At 36.7% G+C, this 24721-nt stretch overlaps 1 protein-coding gene across 24 annotated transcripts in view; it reads left to right on the forward strand.

Moving 5' to 3' along the window:
• The window catches only part of dlg2 (discs, large homolog 2 (Drosophila)), a 1641316-nt gene that overhangs the window by 589167 nt on the left and 1027428 nt on the right, over positions 1-24721 (forward strand). For 4 of the 24 annotated variants that reach the window (XM_051926970.1, XM_051926963.1, XM_051926964.1 and 1 more), the window contains exon 1: positions 10711-11183. The exons of the other annotated variants lie outside the window; for them this stretch is intronic. Coding sequence is in view for 3 of the 4 variants with exons in the window: in XM_051926963.1 (XP_051782923.1) it covers positions 11142-11183 (42 nt within the window). In the remaining variant the exon portion in view is untranslated. Of the gene's footprint in view, positions 1-10710; positions 11184-24721 lie in introns of those variants that run through there. 24 annotated transcript variants of the gene reach the window in all.

A 24721-nucleotide genomic window follows, 5' to 3' on the forward strand; every position in this document is an offset into this window, starting at 1 on the left:
GATCCTTTAAATCCTACAAGTTGTGATGTGGAGTCTTAATGAATCGGTCTTGTTTTTCCAGCACTTCCCACAGATGTTTGATTGGATTGAGATCTAGGGAATTTGGAGGCCTAGTCAACACCCTGAACTCTTTGTCAAGTTCCTCAAACCATTCCTGAAAAATGTTTTTTAAGTGTGGCAGGGTTCCTTATCATGCTAAGAGAGGCCACTGACATCAGGGAATACTGCTGCCTTGAAGGGGTGTATATGGTCTGCAACAATCTTTAGGAAAGTGGTACACATCGAAGTAACATCCACATGAATGTCATGATCCAATGTTTCTCAGCAGAATATTGCCCAGAGCATCACATTATCTATGTTGGCTTTCCTTCATCCCATAGTGCATCCTGCTGCCACTACTTCCACAAGTAAACAACACATATACATTTGGCCGCCCACGTGATCTAAAAGAAAATGCGATTCATCCGACCAGGTAACCTTCTTCCAATGTTCCATGATCCAGTTTTGACACTCATTGTAGATGGTTTTAGCAGTGGACAGGTATTAGCATAGATACTCCGACCAGTCTGCAACTGCACAACCCCATATTCAGACAGCTGTGATCCACTCTGTGTTCTGACACATTTCTGTCATAACCAGCATTAAGTTTTCAGCAATTTCTGCTACAGTAGCTCTTCTGTGGTATCAAACAAGGCGGGCTAGCCCTCACTCCCTACACGTGTCAATCAGCCCTAGGTGCTCATGACCCTGTTGTCGGTTTACTACTTGTCCTTCCTTGTATTAACCACTGCATAACGGTAACACCTTCTATTTCGGAGATGCTCTGACCCAGTTGTCTAGCCATCACAATTTGGCCCTTGTCAAAGTCACTCTGATCCTTACATTTGCCCATTTTTGCAGCTTCAAACAAATTATTTTTAAGAACTGACTGTTCACTTGTTAATATTGTATATTCCAGCCCTTAAGAGGTGCCATTGTACAATATAATCAATGTTATTTTCGTCACTTGGTTTTAATTAGTGTATATACAGTATATGGTTGTCACGTCATTATAAACTGGGACAGTAAGATGGCAATCTGTTTCAGGATTGATGGAGGGCTGGAGATGATCCTGGCCAGCACTGGGCATAAGTCAGAAAGCAGTCTTAGGAAGGTCATTAGCCAATTGCAGGGCACACTGTGATAATGTTGCTGATATAAAAGCTGTGAAGTACTGCTATTGGTATTCACTTGAATATGACAGACTTGCAGAAGTTCAAGCAGAAGGATTTTTTAATATTTTTAGGGACAAAAACAATATGTCACAAATGCAAAAATGTACGATTTCATCTATGATCAATACAATTTATTTTTGGCTTGTTATCTGGCACACTTGTTTGTCATACCAGTGCATCTCTTCCATAGTCTTCATGAAAAGGGTCAAAGATTCACAGGAACATGCAGCTTGTGGTCAACAACTATGCTGCAGGGTTGCCAAATTGGCGTTTTTCCCCTCGCACACAATCTGTTAGAAATCTGAATATCTACTGTTAGAACTGCAAAGAGTGTTAAATGAAAAGATATTTTAAAAGGAGGTAACAAAACTGTCTGCACTGTATACAGGCCTCCTGGCATTATAACCATGTGTGACATGGCTTTTGTGGTGAATATAGAAAAAGAGAAAAAATAAATGTGACATCTTTGCATCTTGAGTATGCTGCATTATATGGTGAGTCAGTAGCCCACCTGAATTACAAACATATTCAACAATAAAATTAACCTTACATCATAACCAGAAAACAGTAAAAATACAAATCATTTTTAACCTTATCATAATATTATTGTGCAATATGTGACGTACAGTATATTCATTGTATTACAGGATTATCCTCTGCATTTTTCTAGTATTTGTATTAGAATGACTAAAACATTTTCTTGAATTTGTTTCTGCAAAACACTGAAATGTCAAGTTGGTGGTCTATTGTATGTAAAGCCCATTCTACTGACAGTGCTGTAGAAAGTTGCCACAGTCTTTGTTTTTGTTTTAATAACATTTCTGAAGTATAATGAGGTGTTCTAATTTGCTACTGAAAGAAAAATTGCACTTTGAGAATAGTAGTCACCTTGATTTAAGGTGCATGGTGTTACGGCATGATTGCTCAGGACAAGCAGAACAAAAATGGTTTAAAGGGGCATATGCTCCGAAGTCAAATACTGTAATGGTACTAGGTATTTTTTAGCAGATTGACTGCCATTTCTATTGTTTATGTTGCACTGGCTTTACACTAGGCAAATGTGTTCATAATTTCTATTGTTTTATGTGTCTTTATCTTATCTTTTTGTCTTGACTTGTTGTTAGATAAAGTATACAGTATAGGGGGCACACTCCCAGTCTCTGTCAGTCTCATTTGAGCTTCTGTTAATAAGGCATTCGATGAACCGGCATACCGTGTAACTGGTGGCCATTTAGCTACATTTCTTTAAGCACCATATTAGGTAATTGGCAGTGGTTTTCTTATTTCTTCCTTTCTGTTAGTTCTGGATCATTTAATTTTGTACTATGGGGCTATAAATACAGAAAAGTCCTAACAGAATTAAAGTGACAGTGTGGAAAAATTTTAGAATTTGCAGTACACCTTTTCTTCTTCATGATGTACTGAATAAATCTAATTTACTTCAAATTTTGGTTAATTGTTGATATGAACATAATAGTTATTGCTTTTGAAACCAGGTCTGCCAATAATAAATAATGCCTAATATACAAGGCTTCTCTTAACAGTACTAATAAGCATATAGATTAAAATTAAGTTTCTTAAAGAATTCTTAACAAATCAGAGCGGGTAACAATATTGATATAGTGTGCTCAAGTTTGTGAAATAACTTACTGAGGTTTCACTTTAGCCCACGCTTACAGTAACTGAGCATCCATTCATTTTTTGACTCTGCTTTGAATAAGGCAAGAATGAAGTAAAACATTTAGCTAGAAAGTTGCTACAAACTCTGAACGGGAAACAAGCTCATTATAAGTGCTACTAAATGGTGAATGTTTGAAAATTAAGTTGATCTAAGGATAGCCGCTTTGATAAGTTAAGATAAAGTATCCTACTGCAGTGGTTTCCAATCTTAGACCTGAGGAAACTCTGTGATGGCCATTTTTTGTTCCAACCAGTTTCTCAATCAGTGAGATATTTTACCACTAACTGATGTCATTTAATTGACTTTTTTTTTTTTATTTTATTCTGCATATTGAAAAGTGTAGTAGTGTAAGTTTGAGATTCATAGGTATTTTAGAAATATTTGTATTTTGCCACACTTTAAAGTTCTTAACTCTCTTTTGTGACTAATTCATTCTTCTTTTTTATGTTTACTTTGGATCTTATATCTATGTATGACTCAAAGATATTACTTTAGATTTCATAAATTTAAAACTTGCACATATATCCCCAAGTAGCATATATCATAAAGTTTCACAAGACATGGAAGTGAATGCAGTGAATATGTAGATAGTAGAACACACACCAGAAACTCCAAATTGGATAATGTGCATAAAGAATATGGATTTTAAGGCAGATGTACATGAGTGTGTTTAAAAGTTATATTCATTTTTGTACTACACCTTGGCATGCAAGCATGTGTGTCATTTACTCCATCTCTATCATTTGGCAAACTTTAGGTATTTTCAGTATTTATTGATTGTTACAAGTTTCTACACGTTACTTGGTCTAAAGTAACCTTGACAACAAACATTTAAGTTAAAGGAGTTCATACAGAAAAGCAAGGGGAACTTATTTTAAAGTCTAAGGAGCATGTGAACAACAGGAGTCCTAGAAGGCTTTCTGGTCTGGCATACCTACAGCATAACCAAGACCATCTCTGAAAGAAACTCCTGGAAGGTACTTTAAAATGGTTTCATGGCAGACCACTTGTTGAGTCTGCAGCATAGTTCTATGAGACAAAATCTCAGTATATAGGATATAGGAGGTGAGACACAAAAATAACCGGATTGGTAAAAAAAATAATATTTATTGATGAATTACAGTATTCTAAACATTGTCACCTTCTATATACTCCCCCTCCCAATCTCTACACTGCTCCTTACGTATCTTCCATTGATTGAAACAGTGCTGGAAGTCTTCTTGCTTGAGGCTCTTCAACAGGCTTGCCATTTTTGTCTTCCCTTCATCCATTGAAGAAAAATGTGTTCACTACAGGTCACTTTTGATTTTAGGGAACAAGTAAAAATCACAGAGAGTTAAATTGGGTGAAGATGGAGGATAATTGAGGACAGGAATGTTTTGTCAGTCAAAAACTGACTTTACAGAAAAAGAGAAAATTCACGAGAAATTTGATGTTGATTTGCTGTTTGATTTTTTCACCCGACATTATCGCAACAACTCGTGTAGCGATTGCTGTGCAAATACTGACTGGCCTTTTTACAGGATATACCTAGCCGGTCTGTGGTTTGAGAGGGCATAATTCTATGATTCACGTTTGGCCGACCTCCAGTCGGTTTTCCAGGAAAGACCCAAGCCCAGTCCAGTTATTTTTGTGTCTCAACTCGTATACTTCACTATATGGTAAATATATTTCATTTTATATTGTGTTTCAGCATATAGTTTAAGCAACAATGTATGTACTATTAAGAATAAATTAAGTCCCAAATAGGGCCTTGTAATAGACGGATAGTATTTAATTCATTCATAAAGGGAAATTCACCTGCTACAACACAGAACATATAAACAATGTGCAAAACATCCATCCATCCATCCATCCATCCTCTTCCGCTTATCCGAGGTCGGGTCGCGGGGGCAGCAGCTTGAGCAGAGATACCCAGACTTCCCTCTCCCCAGCCACTTCTTCTAGCTCTTCCGGGAGAATCCCGAGGCGTTCCCAGGCCAGCCGGGAGACATAGTCCCTCCAGCGTGTCCTGGGTCTTCCCCGGGGCCTCCTCCCGGTTGGACATGCTTGGAACACCTCACCAGGGAGGCGTCCAGGAGGCATCCTGATCAGATGCCCGAGCCACCTCATCTGACTCCTCTCGATGCGGAGGAGCAGCGGCTCTACTCTGAGCCCCTCCCGGATGACTGAGCTTCTCACCCTATCTTTAAGGGAGAGCTCAGACACCCTGCGGAGGAAACTCATTTCAGCCGCTTGTATTCGCGATCTCGTTCTTTCGGTCACTACCCATAGCTCATGACCATAGGTGAGGGTAGGAACATAGATCGACTGGTAAATTGAGAGCTCAGGCAAAACAGTAAATAAAAATGATAACTATTATATACTGTAAGGGAAAGATCCAGAATAATACATATAATAATAATGATATAATAATATAGAGAACCATTGTCCTTAAGCCAATGTGTTTGTCTGTAACTGTTTGGGTGAATCTGGTCACAGTGTTAGGTGGCATTACACATATGGATGACTACCAGCAAAAAATTAAAAAAGAAAATGGGCTGGTGGCTAAAGGTGCTCCAGGGCAATATGTCATAGAAAAGCTAGACAGAATTATTCTTAATTTTGCCATCATCCTCTTCTCTGCCACTGCCGCCACAGAATCTAGAATCAATCATGTAATGTATTTCACCTTCCTGAACAGTTTACTTAGTCATATGGCCGTAGAAGCTGCTGCTAATCCCCCACTGGACCATAATGTAAAACAGTAAACTGACCAGTACAGACTGGTGGAATACACATTAAAGGGTCTATGTCTCCTTAGAAAAAATCCTCTTTTCACAAGGCCTATAGTATCCATCCAACACAGTCTACTAGTGGCACAGGTATAGTTAAATCTTTACCACTTTAGCTTCTGCAATAATCTCAGCTTTTAGAAGTCTGTCAACGATTTATTAGGGAATCACACCAATTAAAAAAAATAATCTGGAGGGAGCTACAGTGCAGTAACTATTTCATTAAGAATAATCAAAATATACTCAAGAAAAAAACTTATTTGTGTATAAGGGTCCATGTTCAAGTCCATTTTCTTATTCTACTTTTTTCATTTATAAAATGACACTATTAAGCCCATAGAGGAAAATACTTCTGATCAGATCAATTTCATTGTAATCTGGTGAACAGTTACAATGTTGTTCAAAAGAAAGTATAGAATAATACAGTTGTGCTAGAGAGAAACAAGTGCTTCACTCGTTGTTTAAATAAAATGAAGTCTAGAGAGTTTTTTCATTTTAACTCATGGGGAAATTCATTCACTATGTGGATGAAGCCTTACCTTGAAAATGTTACAAGTGCCTTTTATAGGACCTGTGCACATAGGTGACAAGGTAGTTTAATGGTTGGCATAGCTTTCTCACTGATTCACAGACTTGGGATCAATGTCCTTCAATATCCTGCCCCGTCATTGCCTACATGGAGTTAACATGTTTTTCTTGTTTCTGTTTCTACCCAGCCCTCCTCCCAAATTACACTCGTCTGCCCCAAGTCATGCATGTTGTGGTTCATTGATGGTTCGCAACTGGCCATACATATGTATGCAAGAGTGTATATCCCATTCCTCGTTTGATTCTGTCTTGGTTAGGCCTCAGGTTTCTCTGACCCTGAAATGAAAAATGTAGGTTCAGAATATAGATGAAGTGATTAATAGTCCTTTTTACATCCTGTCATTCTACTGCAGTTGTGCCACAGTCTGAAATGCTGGAAGCTCTGTGAAACTCCTGGGACACGTTTGTCTTAGCAGTGTGATAAGCATGTTCAAGACTGTGTAGCACTCACTAATTAAATATTTTAATAGTCCACAAAATTAGCATATGTAAATTACTAAAAATGCACCCAGGTGCACACTGAAGGGTCCACTTAGTATGCATGGAATGCTTTATGCCTGTAGGTGTAATGGTCTTGGAAGCATGCCATGGAAAGACAGACATACAGGCTTTTGTATTATTTCAGCTTAGATAAAATACATTTTGTATTAAATCATCTAATTCATGCTACTTTATAGCCAAAGTAAAAAGGATTCTGCTATGGAAAAGTGTGTCATACACTGTGTGGACACATCTACATACTGGTGAGTGGCTCATCAGGCACTTGGAACAGTCTGATCTCATCAAAGTGTGGGCAAAACAAAAGTATACCACAATGATGGTGATTTACATCAACTCCAACATTTTCCGTATTTCTTAAAGATTAGTTAATCATAGATATTTATACTAAACAGTTTTGCACATTGTCATCCCAGTGGCAATTAAACTAAGATAACTGAAAATGTTATTGCATTAAGCCAAATGTGTTGCCATTTATCATGAACCATTTGGGACTTTTCTAGTCATATGGCATGGAGCATTCCCCTGCTGAAAATGTTTATGCACACATGGTACACCACTTTAAAGAAGGGAGTTTTTTCATCGTCTGTTATCTTCAAATGTTGCTCTTTTTGTATCATGAGACTCAATGTGTGCCAAAAAACACACTGTCTTAATTGACATTGAGTGAATGTCTGCTCATGATGACTCTATGAATGTATGGCTGTGGTAACTGTATCTAGCCACCGCTTTGCAGGTCTTCTTCTTTTGTGTTGAGCTTTGACTTTATCAAACATGGTGTCCTTCTCCAGTGACTCTTCTCTGTGTTTGATATGCATGAAGTGTGATAGTTGGAGTCTAGTCATTACAACTTCCAAGGATAACATTGGCTTCATCTGCTTCAATACTGATGGCATTTGTGGTATGGATTGTCTAGGGTAGACATAGGATTCATTGTCAGCACCGTTTCTTCTGGTCTATTTTCTTCATTGTCCAAATTTCACATTCATATGAAGTGATTGAGTAGACTATGGCTTAAATGAACTGATCCTTTGTGTGCAAAGCAACACTTGAGACTTTTGTCCAAACTTTTCATGGCTACTCTGCCAAAAGACACATCATTTACCATTACACTGCAGCTATACTTTGCCGTATGTGAAATGGCAGGTTTTCTTTTTCTCATACTTGTATATTCCCAGTGTTGCAATGTCTGTTGCTCATATCCATGCCCCATTCACAACCACTTCAATCATTTATCTTGTCCATTTTTCTTATGAATTATGTCCCCTCATATGATGTACAGCATGGTGATGTCTGGTTAGTACTGCTGTCCCACACTTCCAGAGTCCATGGTTAAAATACTACTCTGAATACTTGTATAAAGTTTTCACATTCTTTTTATGTCTCTTACAATTTTTTTCTCTGGGTGCTCTGGTTTCCCCCCATGCTCCTGTGACATTTGAGTTTTAGGTTAATTAGTAACTGTATATTGGTCTAGTATTAGCTTGCGTGTGTAGTAATAGAAAATTGACTTTAGTTAATGTTTATGGATAAATTAATCCACTGAATTTGATACTTAATGCAAATTGTATGTTCTGAGATATGATCATTAACTATCCAGTACATGAACAGCAAAACTGTTGTGTAAATTCACAAAATACAGGCAGACAGTATAAAGAAATGGTGTGTGACTAATATTTTTTTTTTGGTCACAGAAATGTATAGGTATTTGTATTTAAATGGTTAGCACTGCTTCTTCACAGTTTAAGATTCTGAAGTTCAAGGCTCATTCATTATTTGTGTGGCGCTTTACCTGGGTATTCTGGTTTCCTCTTACATACCAATGATATGCAGGTTAGGTTGACTGGCAAAATTGAATTGGTCTGATCTGATGTTTTCAAGTATAGTGTAGTGGTTAAGACTTTGGATTTCAAATCCTGAAGTTGTGGGTTCGAACACATTCTTAAAAATAATACTTCTTTAATGGCACATTACTGGGTTGTATGTTTTCTTGTAGAACCATTGCTTGACAAATAAACATAGGATGGGATCTTTGAATATGAAGTTGGTTGTTTGGACTTTGAAATGGTTCCTAATATGTGGAAAAAAAACAGAAATCAAGAAGACCTGAATTTAGCCTGTGTTACTGCATGCAGCAAGAATACTTTAAAAATTGGAAACCCATTGGAATTTCACAAATCTGTGAAATCTTCATGGTTATGTATGGAAACTGTTACAGACCTAAAAATATCTGAATTAGCGTAAGCTGCCCTAGTCTGAGGCACTCATAAGAATTGTAATGATTTACTTCAAGACGTAGAAGTATGCAATAAACAAGAATAGCTGCATCATATATTTGAAATATTGTTCTTTTGAGAATCAAATGATTCCCCTGTGGTCTCATTCTGACACACCACTTCAACACCATTATTTTTAAAATTAAAGTCATTTCACCTGCCTGTGCTCCAACTGCAACACCAAAGATATGTAAACAGTTGCATTTTGAATGTTGTAAGTCACCTTGGACAAAAGGCATCAGCCAAATAATAAGTAATAATAATAGTAAATGACTCACTGTAACCTGAAGTGGACTGGCATCCCATCCAGTGTCAAGTCCTTTCTTATGTCTGATGCTGCTGAGTTGCACGCTGACTTACTGTTCCACAACTCTGTATTTTACTGAGCTGTGAATCTGGTTGAATGAAGTTTTGTCCTATCATGAGACATGTAGCAGGACTAAGTTATTACCAACACAAAGCTGCACAGTATATTGAGGAAATCTGTTTATTGATTTATTTAATTATTAATTTCAGTTAGACTTTTTCTCTAGCCACCTTCTTTGGTAGAATAAGATTATTTGTAAAATGTAAAAGTTTTTGATTTTTGGTGAAAAATGTTTTTCTTTAACGCCTGCAATACACAATCTGTATAACAAACTTTACCAGTACATACTTTACCGCAATTAATGCATTTAAAATAAAAAGTTAAATATGACCTTAATGAATATCCAACTGAATACTTCAGATAAAGCAAAGAATTAAAAAGAACATATTTCCTACGGGTTTCACCTTTCAGGTCGCTGCTAAAATAAATAGAATCTGCCTTGTCAAGGATGGGTACTCTTAAACCACATGGACTGTATGCGCCTTTGATGTACTGTATCTATGCTGGATGCAGCTGACAGAAGACTCCTGAGTCGGCGCTTTCCTTTGTATTTTACTTCACGTGTACGTGCAGTTTTCACTCAGACACTGTTGGCACCTGTAAACTCCATACTTCCTTAATGACCTGTAGCCTTTATTCCTGCATTATGAACAGATTTCCTAATTTAAGCGTGAAGAAAAGGCTGGGTTCAGTCTCATACTTCGATAGATTGGATGCAGTACACGATCAAGATTATTATCTCTTAGTCATATCTAAACAATTCCAAATGAGCCTTTTTTGCAAGTATATAATCCATCTAATGAAACGCGGGAAATATGAACTAATAAATGTACTCTTTAAATAATACAATTCCACAATAAATATTAATTCCCAAAACCGCATGCCAAGAAAATCGCACAAGTGTATTAAATGAACTCGTCGGTTCTCAAAATACGAAGATGCTACGCATCAAGAAGGATGCTATATAACTTAAAGACTGAGTGACAGAGGAGTGGGTAGTGTTTTATACATTTAATTGCAAATGCTCGTGCGCTGACAAAGTCTGTCAATGTATAATGCTTTTATAATGCGAAAAGCATGCGATCTGCATTCAACTGTACGGAACGTGAGGAATTTCTGCAGATATTCAAACACACGCCCCCGATCTCGAGCGCGTCAGGTTGAGGTACCACTCCTACAGCCTTACATTTGGTTCAGACTGATAACATTATATAACACATGCTTTTTAATAAAGGACTATTCCATCTTCGGCGTCATTAAAAAAAAGGCTACGCATCTTTGCTTACTTCTTTCCGGTGGTTTTCCCACACATTCCTACCCTGTTGTATTCATCATTTGTTGAGTCGCCAGCAACGTGATTGTGTAGAGTAACAAGTTACACTGAAACGCTCTCCTGTTTTACGGTTGAAATGACAACAGCAAAGGGCTGAGCAGATTTTTTTTTCTCTCTGCCCGTCTTCGTCTCTTCCACTCCGGTTGCTGAATTCTCTGCCAATTGAAGCCGTCAGGTGAAATGCTCGATATAGCAATAAAGAGATCTGCAGCACTCACCCGTTGCCTTCAAGCCATGTCTCTTTCAAAAAGTCACCCAAAACAGAGATCAATACAATAACAAAACTACCATAAGCGAAAGGCTTGCCTCTCTCTGCCTTTGGGAAGCACATGCTCAGGGATGCGATGTGTTTGTGATCTGTGCTTTGCAAAGAAGCTCGACACGGGTCCTTATGCGCCTTCCTTATTGCAATGTTTTTTGCATGTTACTGTGCATTGAGGACTAATGTGAAGGTAAGGATACACCGAGACGTGCACGCGCGCGTCTGTCCGTCCGTCCGTCCGCCTGTCAGCATATACCTATTGTATGAGGAGTACACATATACGCGTGAACTGCATGTGTGATGTGCATGTGAAAGCGAAATGTCCGTCTCGCGTTGGAATGGGGAAAAAAGGCAATACAGGTGGTTGGGATTCTGGCTGTTTCATACAGATAAGCACATGGTGAATGATATATTGTTGGATAATGCAGACACAACTTTATATACTGTTAGGCCAGATAGATAGATAGATAGATAGATAGATAGATAGATAGATAGATAGATAGATAGATAGATAGATAGATAGATAGATAGATAGATAGATAGATACTGAGTAACAAATGATAAAAACAGTAATATTTTAAAAGCTACAACCATCATCTCAATGTGCAGACACTCGATATTTCACGTCTTTTTAAATCGATCCACGAGTCGTCTTTCTCTACAAATGGAATTTAATCAGCATCATAGTGTGTGTGGATATTTGTGCCCGTTTTCTTCAAGAAAAAAATCCAGTCGACTCCGCTTACCAACGACAAGTACCTCCTTGTTAGTGATTAACTGAGATGACAGCGGCGGTGACTCTGTTTTATTCGAGCTGGTCACGCGCGCAACTTCTCAGCACAACTTGCACGCGCGATCCCCCATGGATCTGGGGGCACTGACCGGTACTTAAAACAAAATCGCCACGCTGTGGCACAGACCGCAGTCGTGTGTTGCTAGAACATAAAGGCAGCTGGTGTGCATTAATTGAGCGTGCGTCTTGTTTCCAGTACTATATGTTTTTGTGGATGTTTAGGGATTTTAATAAAATATAATAATTGACTTCGGAAATTGCTCGATTAATATCATTTAACCTAATATAAATTTAATATACATTGATTGCTGTGCTCGCGATTGAGCGGATGTGCTGCATGTCTGTTGGAGTTCCGCGCGTGAGAGATAAGCTGCTGGGGAAAAAAGTAAGAAATAATTCACAGTCCTATAGAATCCAAAAAAAGTGAGAGACTGCAGGCACAGTTTTCTCCTCCCCGTCGATCTGACATTCCTCATCTGGGATCTCACCAGCAACTGGTGACTTTAGGAGGCTCGGCAGCAATCTAGCTCCGCATCCTCCTCCTCCTCACGCCCTACCGGGTCATCTTTAAAAATTACAGCCAGATTATCAATGGCCAAGGCACGGTTTGGTGGGTTTCTTACCATTTTGGCTTTGATTCTGATTTTACGTTTTCTTTTGTGGCATTTGAAGTTTACCATTTTGCCAGATTCTTTTTTATTGTTATTTTTAATATTGTCCATTTCGATTATTATTGCATCAAGACACCACACACTTCATGGTATTCCCATTTTCCAGAGTATAAATGATTTTAATATGGATTTGTGCATAATATTTTAATTCAACTTTCCTAAAGCTGTTCCAACAAATATCAGCTTTCAAAGTAGGACTACCAGAGCTTTATTAGTGTACTGTTATTAAGAAAACATTTAAAAACCATTAGGGCCACAACTGATAGGGTCTTTCAAAAAGGTGTAGAACATTTACAAGACCTTATGCAAAATAAGTAAATAATTATCTCCCAAATTTTAAATGGCATTACACACAACAGCCGTGCATATCTAACACTAACACTTGAAAAGCAGTTTAGCCTGAAAGATTTTCGCAAAGTTTCAAAACAACATCATTGGATACTTTTATCACATCTGTCATTGTGAATGCCTGCTGAATATTTAAATTTCAATATAACTAATTGATTCTGTTGATGGTTAGGTTTGTACAACACCTTTCACAATAATTTCTCTCACAAAGCATACAAACATTGGTCCTACTGTGGTGGCAGAATATATTGTATTACAGTAGAAGAGGAGGCAATGTTTCAAGAATTAAAGATGAATAATATTGTATAAACATTTCATTAACATCAAACTATTAAAACACAGTTTTCATCATTCTCTTAGACACAGTTCTTTTTAATAGTTTCCTTTTCCAACAGATTGCAGTTAATGTATTATTGTATAATCTTTCATTAGATGCATCAGAAAGAGTGGCTCCTTTACTAGGGTATTTATTAGTTATATTTTCTGGATTCTTTTCAATTGAAAACCAATTGAAAAAAACATCAAACAGGCAATGTTATGTCACTGGACGAATAATGTGTCCAAAATATGCTCAGAACAGTAAAAATGTTGGGCACTCCATCCAGTGTTGGTTCATGTCTTTTTGTGAAAGCAGCCAGGTTAGGCTCTGCACCCCCTGTTGACTCTGAATTGGATTAAGCAGGCTCAACAAGTTAGAAAATGTATGCATGGCATAACATTCAGGTGCATTTGTGGACTATGTAGGCACTGTAGCCTTCAATGGACTGAGTTCAGCAGGACAGTTTTAGAGTTTTCTCAATCTATTTCAGGGTTGTGGGGGCCAGAGCCTATCTCACTGGGACTGGGTAGAAGGCTGAAAACAGTTCTGGGTAGGCCTCTAGTCCATCAAATACATCACTCTCACTCACATACACACACACACCATATTCACACACAGTGACAAATTGCCAGTGCCAGTTAACATAACCTAAATAAATAAATCCCTTTTGTAATTTCTTGTGTGCTTGAGCATGTCTGGCCTAGCAATTTTCATGAAATGGGACTTTCAGAGCTATTCAGTTATGACCAGTGTTAGGGAATGATAGAAGTGAAAGGCCAACTTTATTACAGCCACTGACCACTATGGATATTAGATGAATGTGGCACTCTGATGGTAAATTGTAGAGTTACCAGATTTTTAAAGTCCCAATCCCGGACACATGTGTAGCATGTATGCCCATGCATTAAAAGCCCACCCTTGTTTGTTTAAAAGCAGCTTTATCTCATCATTGTCAGTGAAGGATCAAGGCACGAAAAAACAATTTCAGAAAAGAATGCACAGGAGCCCACTCAGTGTTTTAAGTGTAAACAAATAAATGGCAGTGCTGCTTGTTTTTTTTTTTTTTTTTGTTTGTCTTCTGCTTCTTAGTCATACTCGCAATTCTGTTCAAATTCAACACTAGTTCTTATTCAAGCTTTCCCAGTCGGAGTTTTGAACGTGTTATTATTTGTATATTGCACGGGGGTAGGGGTTATGGAGTTTGGTTCCCATTAGAGTATTGTAAATATATTTTAAATATATTGTGAGGGTGCTTGTTTCAGCTTAGCAATGTTTTATTCGATGGGCATTTTGATATCAGTTATTTATCAGGGTGCATAGCGTAAAATCAGGGCTGTCGGTATCACCGTAGCATCTGGTCACCACAGTAAATCATTATAAACTGCAGATAATAGAGCTGTGAGGCTGGATTAGTGTAAGGTAAATGTTTATTTGCTGTGTACACAGCGGCTTACATACCCCAGTCTACTTAAATTCATATCGAGATATGAATTTTTTGATTTCCATGCTTGCATTTATACCTTCTACAGTTAGGAAAATCATTTAACTTGCCTGTTACAACTTTAAGCTTCTGGAGGACTGAGATTCCTGGAGCACTGGTTCTGTTCTGTTTGCACCCAAGCTGCTGGGACAACTTCATAAAGCGGAAGAAACTTGATGATGCAGATGTTTCCCTGCGCATGCGCATCCCATCTTGCAGATGGGGGATTGCCATATGAGTAGCGAATCATGAAATCTATCGAAATGTACCCCAAAGCCGTTCTGCATACGTGCAGTATATATTTATTCTAAAAGAATAGTCAATAAATAAGTTAGTTGAATAAATAAATTAATGAAATTAATTAAAACAGACCCTACTAACACTATTATTTGTCGATTAAGACATTAGGAGCAAACATATCCAATGCTTTAATCCAATGCCTTTCAGATTTTAATCTGTTTTTTTGTCCAGTATTGTGATTGTAAGCTGAACATGATTGGTTTGCGCAACCATTGCAAAAAAAAAAAAAGTTGGCTGATGGTGAGTAATAGCATAAAAATGTTACGTTCATTTTGGCGTTTTGACTTTTACCTGTGTAAATGTTTGCATGTGTAGCATATTTTGACAAGGCAGCACAAATCGTCAGAACACTGATGACTTCCTACCCTCACACACAGTTTGCATTTATCAGAGGTGAAAAAGAGGCAAATATACAAGGTTGGTGTAACCGCTGTCAAGGTAACCGTAAACTAATTCAAAGCTGAAGTCACATGGAACATTTCTCTGTTTTAAGTTAGATGTACCCACAAATTCACCAATGCTTTTCAATGGGAGATTTTGAAATTGGAAAACTTTGCACAGAGAGATCTGTTCAAGACATTGCAACAAAAACTGAACGGTCTCAAAAAATTTCTTTGAAAAATAAGCATGCCACATTTCAACAAAATTGGTCTATGGGGGTCCGAGTTGTTTCATGCGGACAGACAGACAGACATGGGTTATGCGATAGGTGCATCACATCTGAAAATGGATGCGTGGACATGTGTGAGTGTGCCCTGCAGTGGAGTGGTGATGCGTCCAAGGTTAGTTCCTGTGTTGTGCCTAATGGCAATATCTGACTCATATTTTCATTAGGTGTGTTCAGAAAATGGATGTGTTGAGAAAAACAGTTAAGTGAAATGAATGTATATGGATTTGTGTGTGAAAGTACCTTATTTTGGAATGGTAACATGCCCATGGTATTTGTATAACTTTCTTCTAGTACTGCTGGGATAGCCTTCAACCATCAACATCCCTAAAACTAAATTAAGCAGGTTCAATAAATAGATAGAAATCTGAATATGGTCACATTTGGTGTATTTTAGTAAAACTTGCTCTTTGTTTTTGCTGTTTCACCATCTCATTCATGTTGGCTCCACTTGTTGCCCAAAGGTGCCCTGTAATTTCACCTTTAATGCTTTCATTATAGAAATAAAAGTAAAAATAAATCATCCTTCCATTTTCAAACTTATAAGGTTGCAAGGAATTTATTTCTTTGCAGGCAGCAAGAGTTTATGTTGGATGTGGTGCTGGTTAATAACAGGGCACATTTACACTTACCCATACTTTCTCATATATCACTGTCTCTGTACGTATTAGTTTTAGGTGAACGTCTTTATGGTTGCTTTTACAGTTAATATTTGTCACTTTTTTGCCATTTTAATACTGTACTCTGTGAAGCTCTACATAGTGCTAAATTGTGGTATGTATAATTTTTCTAAACATTAGTCATTTTGCTGTTAACCTTGAAGAAAAAGCATTTACTAAAGATAGTTAACAATGAGCAAAAACAATACAAAGTTTGTAGCATTAGACAATACACCAAAGATCAAAAATAGTGTTTCTACAGAGCTTGGTTTCTGAAAGTTGGGTGTCCCAAAAAAATCTTCATGTTACCTCAGTAGTAACAATAGGATTATAATGAATGGCCAGTGACCGCAGATTCTGCCTAGCTATTAAGTTTTTGAGGGTGACAATTTTGATTCTTCCATAAGACACCTGGAGTTGGCAAGATCATTTTTAGCATTCTTGAAATATTGAGACATGACAGAATGCATAAAGCTGCTCAATTTGATGATGTCATGCTAGACATGAGGATGACATTGACCTTAGCCCAGTCCAGTGTTGTGTTTATTATGTGGGACTGAAGGCAGTTTACCTATGGGGAAAAATGGTAGAATTGTTGGAAGAGGTGTTGTGCAACCTGTTGTTCGAAGAGAAGGGCAGGTTATCAACTCTGTAGGTAAAAAACAAATAATGCAGAAGTTTTGAGCTTGTAACTTGCAGGACCAAAAGTTAAGGAAAGCTATGATGACTGGTTAGAAGTAAACATCAAAAAGACCTTCTTTAGGTAAGTTTGAGTAAAGGTGTTTTAAATAGATAGATGAGATTGTACCAGAGTCACATTTTTTTAAGCCTGCGCTTCTGTTATAAGCTGGTGGTGGCAGATTTCTGATTGGCACGACTGATGCTCTCTATAGAAAGAAGGAAGTGATGATGATGATGATGAGGGGGAGGAGGAGGTGGAGAGAGATACTGCTGAAGTGGAACTAGTAGATCAGACACCCAATAAAGATACAGCATACCCTGTAAGCCTTGTCCAAATGTTTATTTTTAGAAGGGGAGGTAGCGCTGGTTTTCAGTTATGCTTCTACATTTTGTTCTTTCATCTCTTTATTGCTTCTGTTGTAATGCACGTTTCTTTTTGCTGAAATAAAATATAAATGATGTATTATTTTTCTTGCCTGGTTTTTGTAGGAGAGTATATGACTAATTGCATGCAGCATGACCAGTAATCACACTTTTTGTTATAATCTCAATTAAAAGTAATTTCAGTGACTGTAAATCTCTGTGGGCATTGTGGGTTTTGTTCAGAAATTCTGATAAGACATTCTGCAGTTTATTACACATCTTAAAATATTTATCAGAGTATAGAAATAAGAGAACTGGCCCTTCTAAGATTGTTTTTTGCCTTTCACATCATGCTGCTGGGATGGGTACTAGACCTTGAGACCCTAAATTAGATTAAGCAGGTTGGAAAGTTAATAGATGAATGAATAGAAGGGCGACTGTATTAAAGGTGAGGTCTCTTTACTGTCCATCCCATTATTCAACTAGAAGTTGAAGAACCATGTTCATGATGAATGAATAGAAGGGCGACTGTATTAAAGGTGAAGTCTCTTTACTGTCCAGCCCATTATTCAACTAGAAGTTGAAGAACCATTTTGACATATTAAGACAGACAAACTAAAGGCCGCTGTGAAACATATCTCTACAAGGTCTACCAAGTTACAGGGGCAGCAAGGGCCACTATGGGGAGTTGTAGCCTCGTGTCCTGTAGTCAGAAAAAACTCCAGTGCTACTCTGGAAATAACTCCACTAGTGGGTTCAATGTCACCTGCCTCATACTAAGGGGTCACTTCAGCCTAGCCAAGGAGAAAAATTTAAGATGAAGACTCTGGCGGAGTGAATAGAGGGCTGGATTGTTACACACACAGATTGAGAGGCCATGAGAAGAAATAATGCTTTGTTGGCACTGGACTGGCAAGGAGGTGAGCAAGTTACCCGGCCTGGTAGACAAGGGTACAACAGCCTGCATAGGTAGGCCCAGTATGCAAGCAGAACTGTTTTATTTTCTCTGTTTTTCATTTGTACTTTGTGTTCTTCGTTTCAATCCATCCACCATGTATTTTATTAAGCTAATTTAACATATCATCCTTTTTATTTATTTTACATTATTATGAGTGCGGAGCAACACCACAAGAATTATCTCTCCTGTTATTTTGCCCCATCGAAAATATGTGGTAATATAGACTAAGCTTCAAATGTAATATGAATATCAAATGAAATTTAGCACACTACCTTGCAAGTGCCACAGACATTAGTTTGGAAGATTAATCTAATTTGACACAATTTTCTCAGTCCCCTTTATTCTGTCAACCCAAAAGAAAAGAAATAGTTATGTATTTTTCATCAACAGTTTGATGCATGCAGTGGGTAAAACAACATGACAGATCAACATAGAAGAGCACTTTTTTTACTAGCGTTAATTTAGTCTTAAGAATTTGCGGTTTAAATAAAAATGAAACACCTGTCTTTTATTTTTTTTTAATATGCATGCAGTTGGGCATAGTAGTGCAGTGTTTAGCTTTACTGCATGATGCGTAAAACATGCAGGATTTGATTTCTTGTTCAGTCACAATTTGAGTTTATGCTTGTATTTTCCTACTGTTTTTTTTCTATCTACTCATGTGTCCTTCCACAACTAAAAAAATATGAAGGGTTGGTTAACTGATCACTGCATATTAACAAGGCACAAGAATGTGAATGATGTTCTGTTGGCTCCTGGCAAGTGATAATTCCTACCTTCCTCCATTGTTTTGTGAATAGGCACTACCTTCATGTGTTTCTGTAATGAAAAAGCAGCTCAAAGAAAATGAATGGGTGGATATGATTTTACAGTAAACTGAAAGCAAAATTATAAGCACGGACACTCTGACATAAGATGCTAAATATAACACACAGACAAAGTACAACCTTCTGTTTTATTTTGTTACATCAAATGTTTTTCTTATCATTTTATTAAGCCCTCATATTTTACCAACACAAATGATTTATTCATCAGCAAGTAGTACACCTCCTAAATTTGGTTAATTTGGTTAATATGGTTATTTTACAAACAGGGGATGGACAGCATCTATCTTTAATTCTGATCTAGAGTGTGTGACTAAGACAGCAGCTCCTACACAATGCTTTTCATCTTCAGACTAGGCTTTTGTCAGCCCCAGAAGTGTGTAATGATATTCTTGACATTCCCATGTGAAATATTCAGACTTCATTGTATCTGTATCAGTTTATCCAGAGCTAAGCACTCTGTTTGCTTTAGCTGGCACGTTGTCTCTCCCTGTCTCTAAAAAGAACCATTTGTCTTAACAGATATTGGCTTTGTTTTGTCACTTGCATAAGTTTATTTGACTTACTCTACATACTTACTGCACTTAAGCATAAATTTAAAATGCAAACATCTATTAAGTATATAGCCGACAAAGGCTAGTAAACAGAAAATAGTTTGCAAAGTGATGCCTTACAGTAAATTACTATTTTCCTTTCTACCTTATAAAAATATATTATTTGTTGTAAAGTATGTTTATTTCTTTGTGGAGCGTGATAACTAACTAAAGCTTGTAAACCCATGAATAGTAAAAATCCACATCTTGAGCAGTCTCTCACATGACTCTACATGTACGTGTTAATTTTCATTATATGGCAGATTTTTTTCTAATTATCAAAGACATTTAGGCATATTCATGTAGATCAATTTGCATTCTGCTCTTTTATTCATCCCTCTCTTGTGTAAAACTTGATAGAATGAGAACAGCGCAGTGATAGCTTTTACTGAGAGCATTGAAGTTTTATAGTTTGTCACCCGATCTGCCTTCATCGTGACATTTCAGATCTCTGCTGCCACTGTGCAGTAATTTCACAGGCCTACAACACTGCTTTAACAAGAAGGTAATTGATGGGGTTTCTTTGTCTGTTTTGCCTTTGTTTTTCTGATTCCACAGAAGAGGCTATTAATTAATTTTGCACTTTGGTGTCAGAGTAATTTTATATTTTAGTTTCTGAAATCTTCCTATGTGGTGTTAGCATCCTCCTTTGAAATGTTTGTGTTGGTTTCCTCTGGGGACTGTTACCTAAATACAGGTCGCTTTGTGTGCGGTTATGTGTTCTTTGCGATTATCAGGAGTCTTACTTAGTACAAGTATAGATTCTGGTTCTCTGTAAATGTAAATTGGATAAGTAACTTAAGAATTTCATGATATTATGTAGTCATTACAATACATTTAAACTTAAAATATTGTAAAGAGATGGGGCACCTAGATGAACCCCATTTAATTGAGAGATGTTGATTATTTGAAAATAGCATTCGATAATAGTGGAGATGTCTGGAGTCTTTAATGGACTGCACCAATATAGCTGAAGAACCAGTTCCTCTTTAATACAGAAAGACCAGGAGATCAGAAGACAAAGTGACGTCATAGATGGAATGTCTGTCATCCATTCTGCAGAAGGAGGAATTGAAAAGGCATTAAGCGACAGTGCCACCCCTTAGCTTGGAGTGTAATTACCAGTAGATGAGCCATGAGGTTGTCTCCCAAACGCACATGTGTAAAAAAAAAGCAAGAAATGGGGGAATGTAATTTTTTTGTTTATATTAATGTTTGTATATTTTCTTAGTGTAACCAACAAACAATTGAAATCATTTTTATAATTATTGTTTCAGTAACATATAAAACTTGAAATTTGCTAGAAACAATGGCCATGGATCTTACACTTAGATAAAATATGAATAATATTCTTATACTAGATGACTTTTATTCATGCAAGTACACACCAACATGAAGGCTGGTTCCTGTCCTGTCTCCAGTGCAGAAGGTAGAGTTGCCAGCCCCCCTGAAAAACTGTATCTAAATATCATTGCTCTCATAGTTTTCTCCGAGTGAGCCTCAGACAGTTTATAACAATATACCAATTTCTTATTATTCCACCTTATAAATAGTCATAATAGTAACTGCTCAACACTAGATCCAAGGCTGTTTTACCATTTGTCACACAGTATAGTTCAGTGACATTTGTTGCACTGTTGCAACAAATCTGTTGTATTTGTTGATGATCTCAATGCAACAAAAACCACAAATGATAGCTGAAAACCATTTAGTCTAGTAACTATTTATAAATTCAGTTCTTACATAGCACCATACAACATGAGCACCATCATAAAGCAGTTTACAGGGCAAATAATAGTAAACACTGAAAATCCAGAAAGAGATACTTGTATGTTTTGGGATGAATCATACACTGAATGTTCTGCCTTCCTCATTGGCCCATTCACGAACCATCATGATGTTATCCATCACAATTCCAAAATTCACAGGTGGTTTGTTTACTCATTCTCTCGGGTATGTTATAAATCACCTTTGGGCACCAGTTAATAATTTCAATATTATTTAGAACTTGTTTAATGTTATTTTTGTTTTTGTTATTCATTTTTCCTATTATAATTTTGATATAATTGCAGCACCCTTTTGAGTTTGGCTTGGTTTTCTTGGCCACAACCATGATGTTGTTAGTGACACCTTCCATTGCCACATGTTCTGCCAGTTGCTTGATGCATGATGCTATCACACTGATGCTGTTTAAGACTGGCTAAAACACAAAACAAATTAAAAGGTTATTATAGTCAGGAAAGGATCATAAGGTTCATAATTTAGACTTTGAATTTTGGATTTTATTTTGGTGTAATCATTTGGCCTTTCATGTTCTTTCTATCATTCTTACACTGCTGGTGACATCTAAAGGCTAGTTCTTAAATGTCCCATTAAGAATCTATATTCTAGTTTTTTGCCATCTCTCAGTCTTTTGGATTTGCCTTTTATCAGTGCAGGTCCCATAACCTTGAGCTGTCAAACATTCAGCAAGAAGAACAAACCTTAAATGCGGTCATCTCTTCCTCGTCCATGGAAAAGAATTCAGATGTAATGTTTAGAAGTCTAAAACCACTTTAATTCTAACGGGCAAGGTTTCATTGACAGGCGAATGGTTAAGGCCATTGTCAAGAAGTAATCAAATTTAAAAATCAATATTCTTTTATCTCTCTTTGCAGCCACTATTCTGGAGATTTAGTAAATTGGTTGTAGAAAGTGTATCTTTCTTCTTGAAAAATTTCTCCGTATTAAAGAAGAACCAGTTGTTTTTCTTTTTTACTCTCCTAAGGGTGTTAGCCACTTCAGGATGGTAAACAATGACAGGCATCAGTTCATAAAATTGACCGTACTTTCTCTCTGATATTAATGTATATCTTGATTTTTCCTGTTTGGTTTGACTTGACGTTCGGGTGCATCACAAGCCTATATAATTTTAAAAGAGTTAAAGCTGTTGAATAGCCAAATAAATTGCATTCAATTTTCACTTAATCTTGTACTCATTTCTTGTGCTTATATTTTTATTTCAACTGTAAGCAACATTATTTAAGTGTGCAAATTGCAATATAGCATAATATTCCATGAGGTAGTGTATTCACTGCTATTGTTAAATACTATTTGTGTTAATTTACTTTACTAGCTTGAGATATAGAATCTGGCAGAGTTGTTTACTCTTTATGAAGCAATACCAGGTGACATTTTCTTTTTGTGAAAATGGCTCATAAGAGCCCATTACATAATAATAATAAAAAAAAAAAAAATCAGGGATAACGTAAGATCTGATGCACACTTTATGTTTCATTAACACGTCTAACATTGCATCTCCAGTCCTTGCAGTTAACCTCACTCTCTGATCACCTTCAATAAATCTAAATAATTCAAACTCTCCTGTGGGTTCACTTTAACATGAAATCAACTAAATATTTAACTGTGTAGCTTGTAGTAGCATCAGCTCTGTACCGTATATCAATTAAAGCAAATTTATGTAGGCATTTTCCAAGTTTTATTACTTGGGATTTTGCCACTGTCTCCTAACAGTTTTATCAAATGTTGGCAATGCTTTTATTATTTGTTAATTTAAATTGCTAGTTACTGCTTTGTACAATTCCTTAATTGTAGGATTTAGTATTACCATACAGATTTACAGTACATCCTGTGACCTGGATAAGCATACTACAGAACAGATGCAATTATTTATTCACTGTATTAAAAAATGACAGCTATATTTATTTATTAAAGTAATAATGACATCTGTAGGCAGTCATTGAAGATTTTATTGTCTGTATATAAAAGAAATAAATGTAGTTTATGAAAAACGCCAAATATAGTATCTTAGAGTAGACTTAACTTTTGTTAAAGTGTTACAGGGAAGTAGTAGTTGTGTCTTAAATATAAGAAAAATTTGTAATACATTTTTCAACATGGTATAAAATAATATTAATGACAATGTTAATTTCTTTATTATATCTTTCTCCAAATGTATTTGTTCTAACCTCTTTACCATATAATATAAATACAATACAATTTATTTTTGTATAGCCCAAAATCACACAAGAAGTGCAGCAATGGGCTTTAACAGGCCCTGCCTCTTGACAGCCCCCCAGCCTTGACTCTCTAAGAAGAAGACAAGGAAAAACTCCCAAAAAAAACCCTTGTAGGGAAAAAATGGAAGAAACCTTGGGAAAGGCAGTCCAAAGAGAGACCCCTTTCCAGGTAGGCTGGGCGTGCAGTGGGTGTCAAAAAGAAGAGGGTCAATACAATACAATACAATACACAGAACAGAACACAAGTAATCCTCAATACAGTATAATAGTAAAATAAAAAAATTACAAGTACAGAGCAGAATTCAACACTAGATGATATCACATAATATGATTTGGATTTGTTCAGAGTCCTGGAGAACTCAGCCATCAAGCTGCCTCCCCCTATTGGCATTCCACAGCTGAGTCAGTGCTGGGCTAACCAATTCGATGAAAAGACCCCTCTACCCATCGAGATGAGAATTAAAGTTGGTGTAGGCATAGATTTGACTAAGATGCCTGGGATAACCAATTTTTAAAAAATAAAATGATGAAATACAAGCATTTTAAAAGATTACTATTATTTTGCTTTCAATCATATGTAACCTTCCTTCTTAATTTATTTTTTTATGAGTGAAAAAGTAAATGACAATAAATTATTTTTATTATTGGACAATTGCTTTAAATGTAACTAAGTTTCTACTGTTCATATTTGGGCTTAGAAACACATTATGCTCTAATGGGATGAATCCGAGTTGTTCATTAGTGCAGCAATGTGAGTTTCTCTAGTGGAAATTAATCATAACTGCATGTCATTGTGATCTCAGCAGGCCTCCTAATAGCTAAAGTGCTTACTGGATTGTAGCTTTTCTCTTTTAGGTTACTCCCTGGGTCCTGGTTACTATAATACACTAAAATCCGGGGAAGATTTGAGAACACACATTTCAGTCTGAGACCTTTCTTTTAGATTTTATGAGCGTAGATTACACAATATATTTTCTTAGTCTCTGTATTATGAATCAACACAGACATGGATGTATTATATATTCATTGCATTATGAAATGCAAAGTGTTATT

The sequence above is a fragment of the Erpetoichthys calabaricus genome, chromosome 4, assembly GCF_900747795.2.
Source record: "Erpetoichthys calabaricus chromosome 4, fErpCal1.3, whole genome shotgun sequence".
NCBI lineage: Eukaryota > Metazoa > Chordata > Cladistia > Polypteriformes > Polypteridae > Erpetoichthys > Erpetoichthys calabaricus.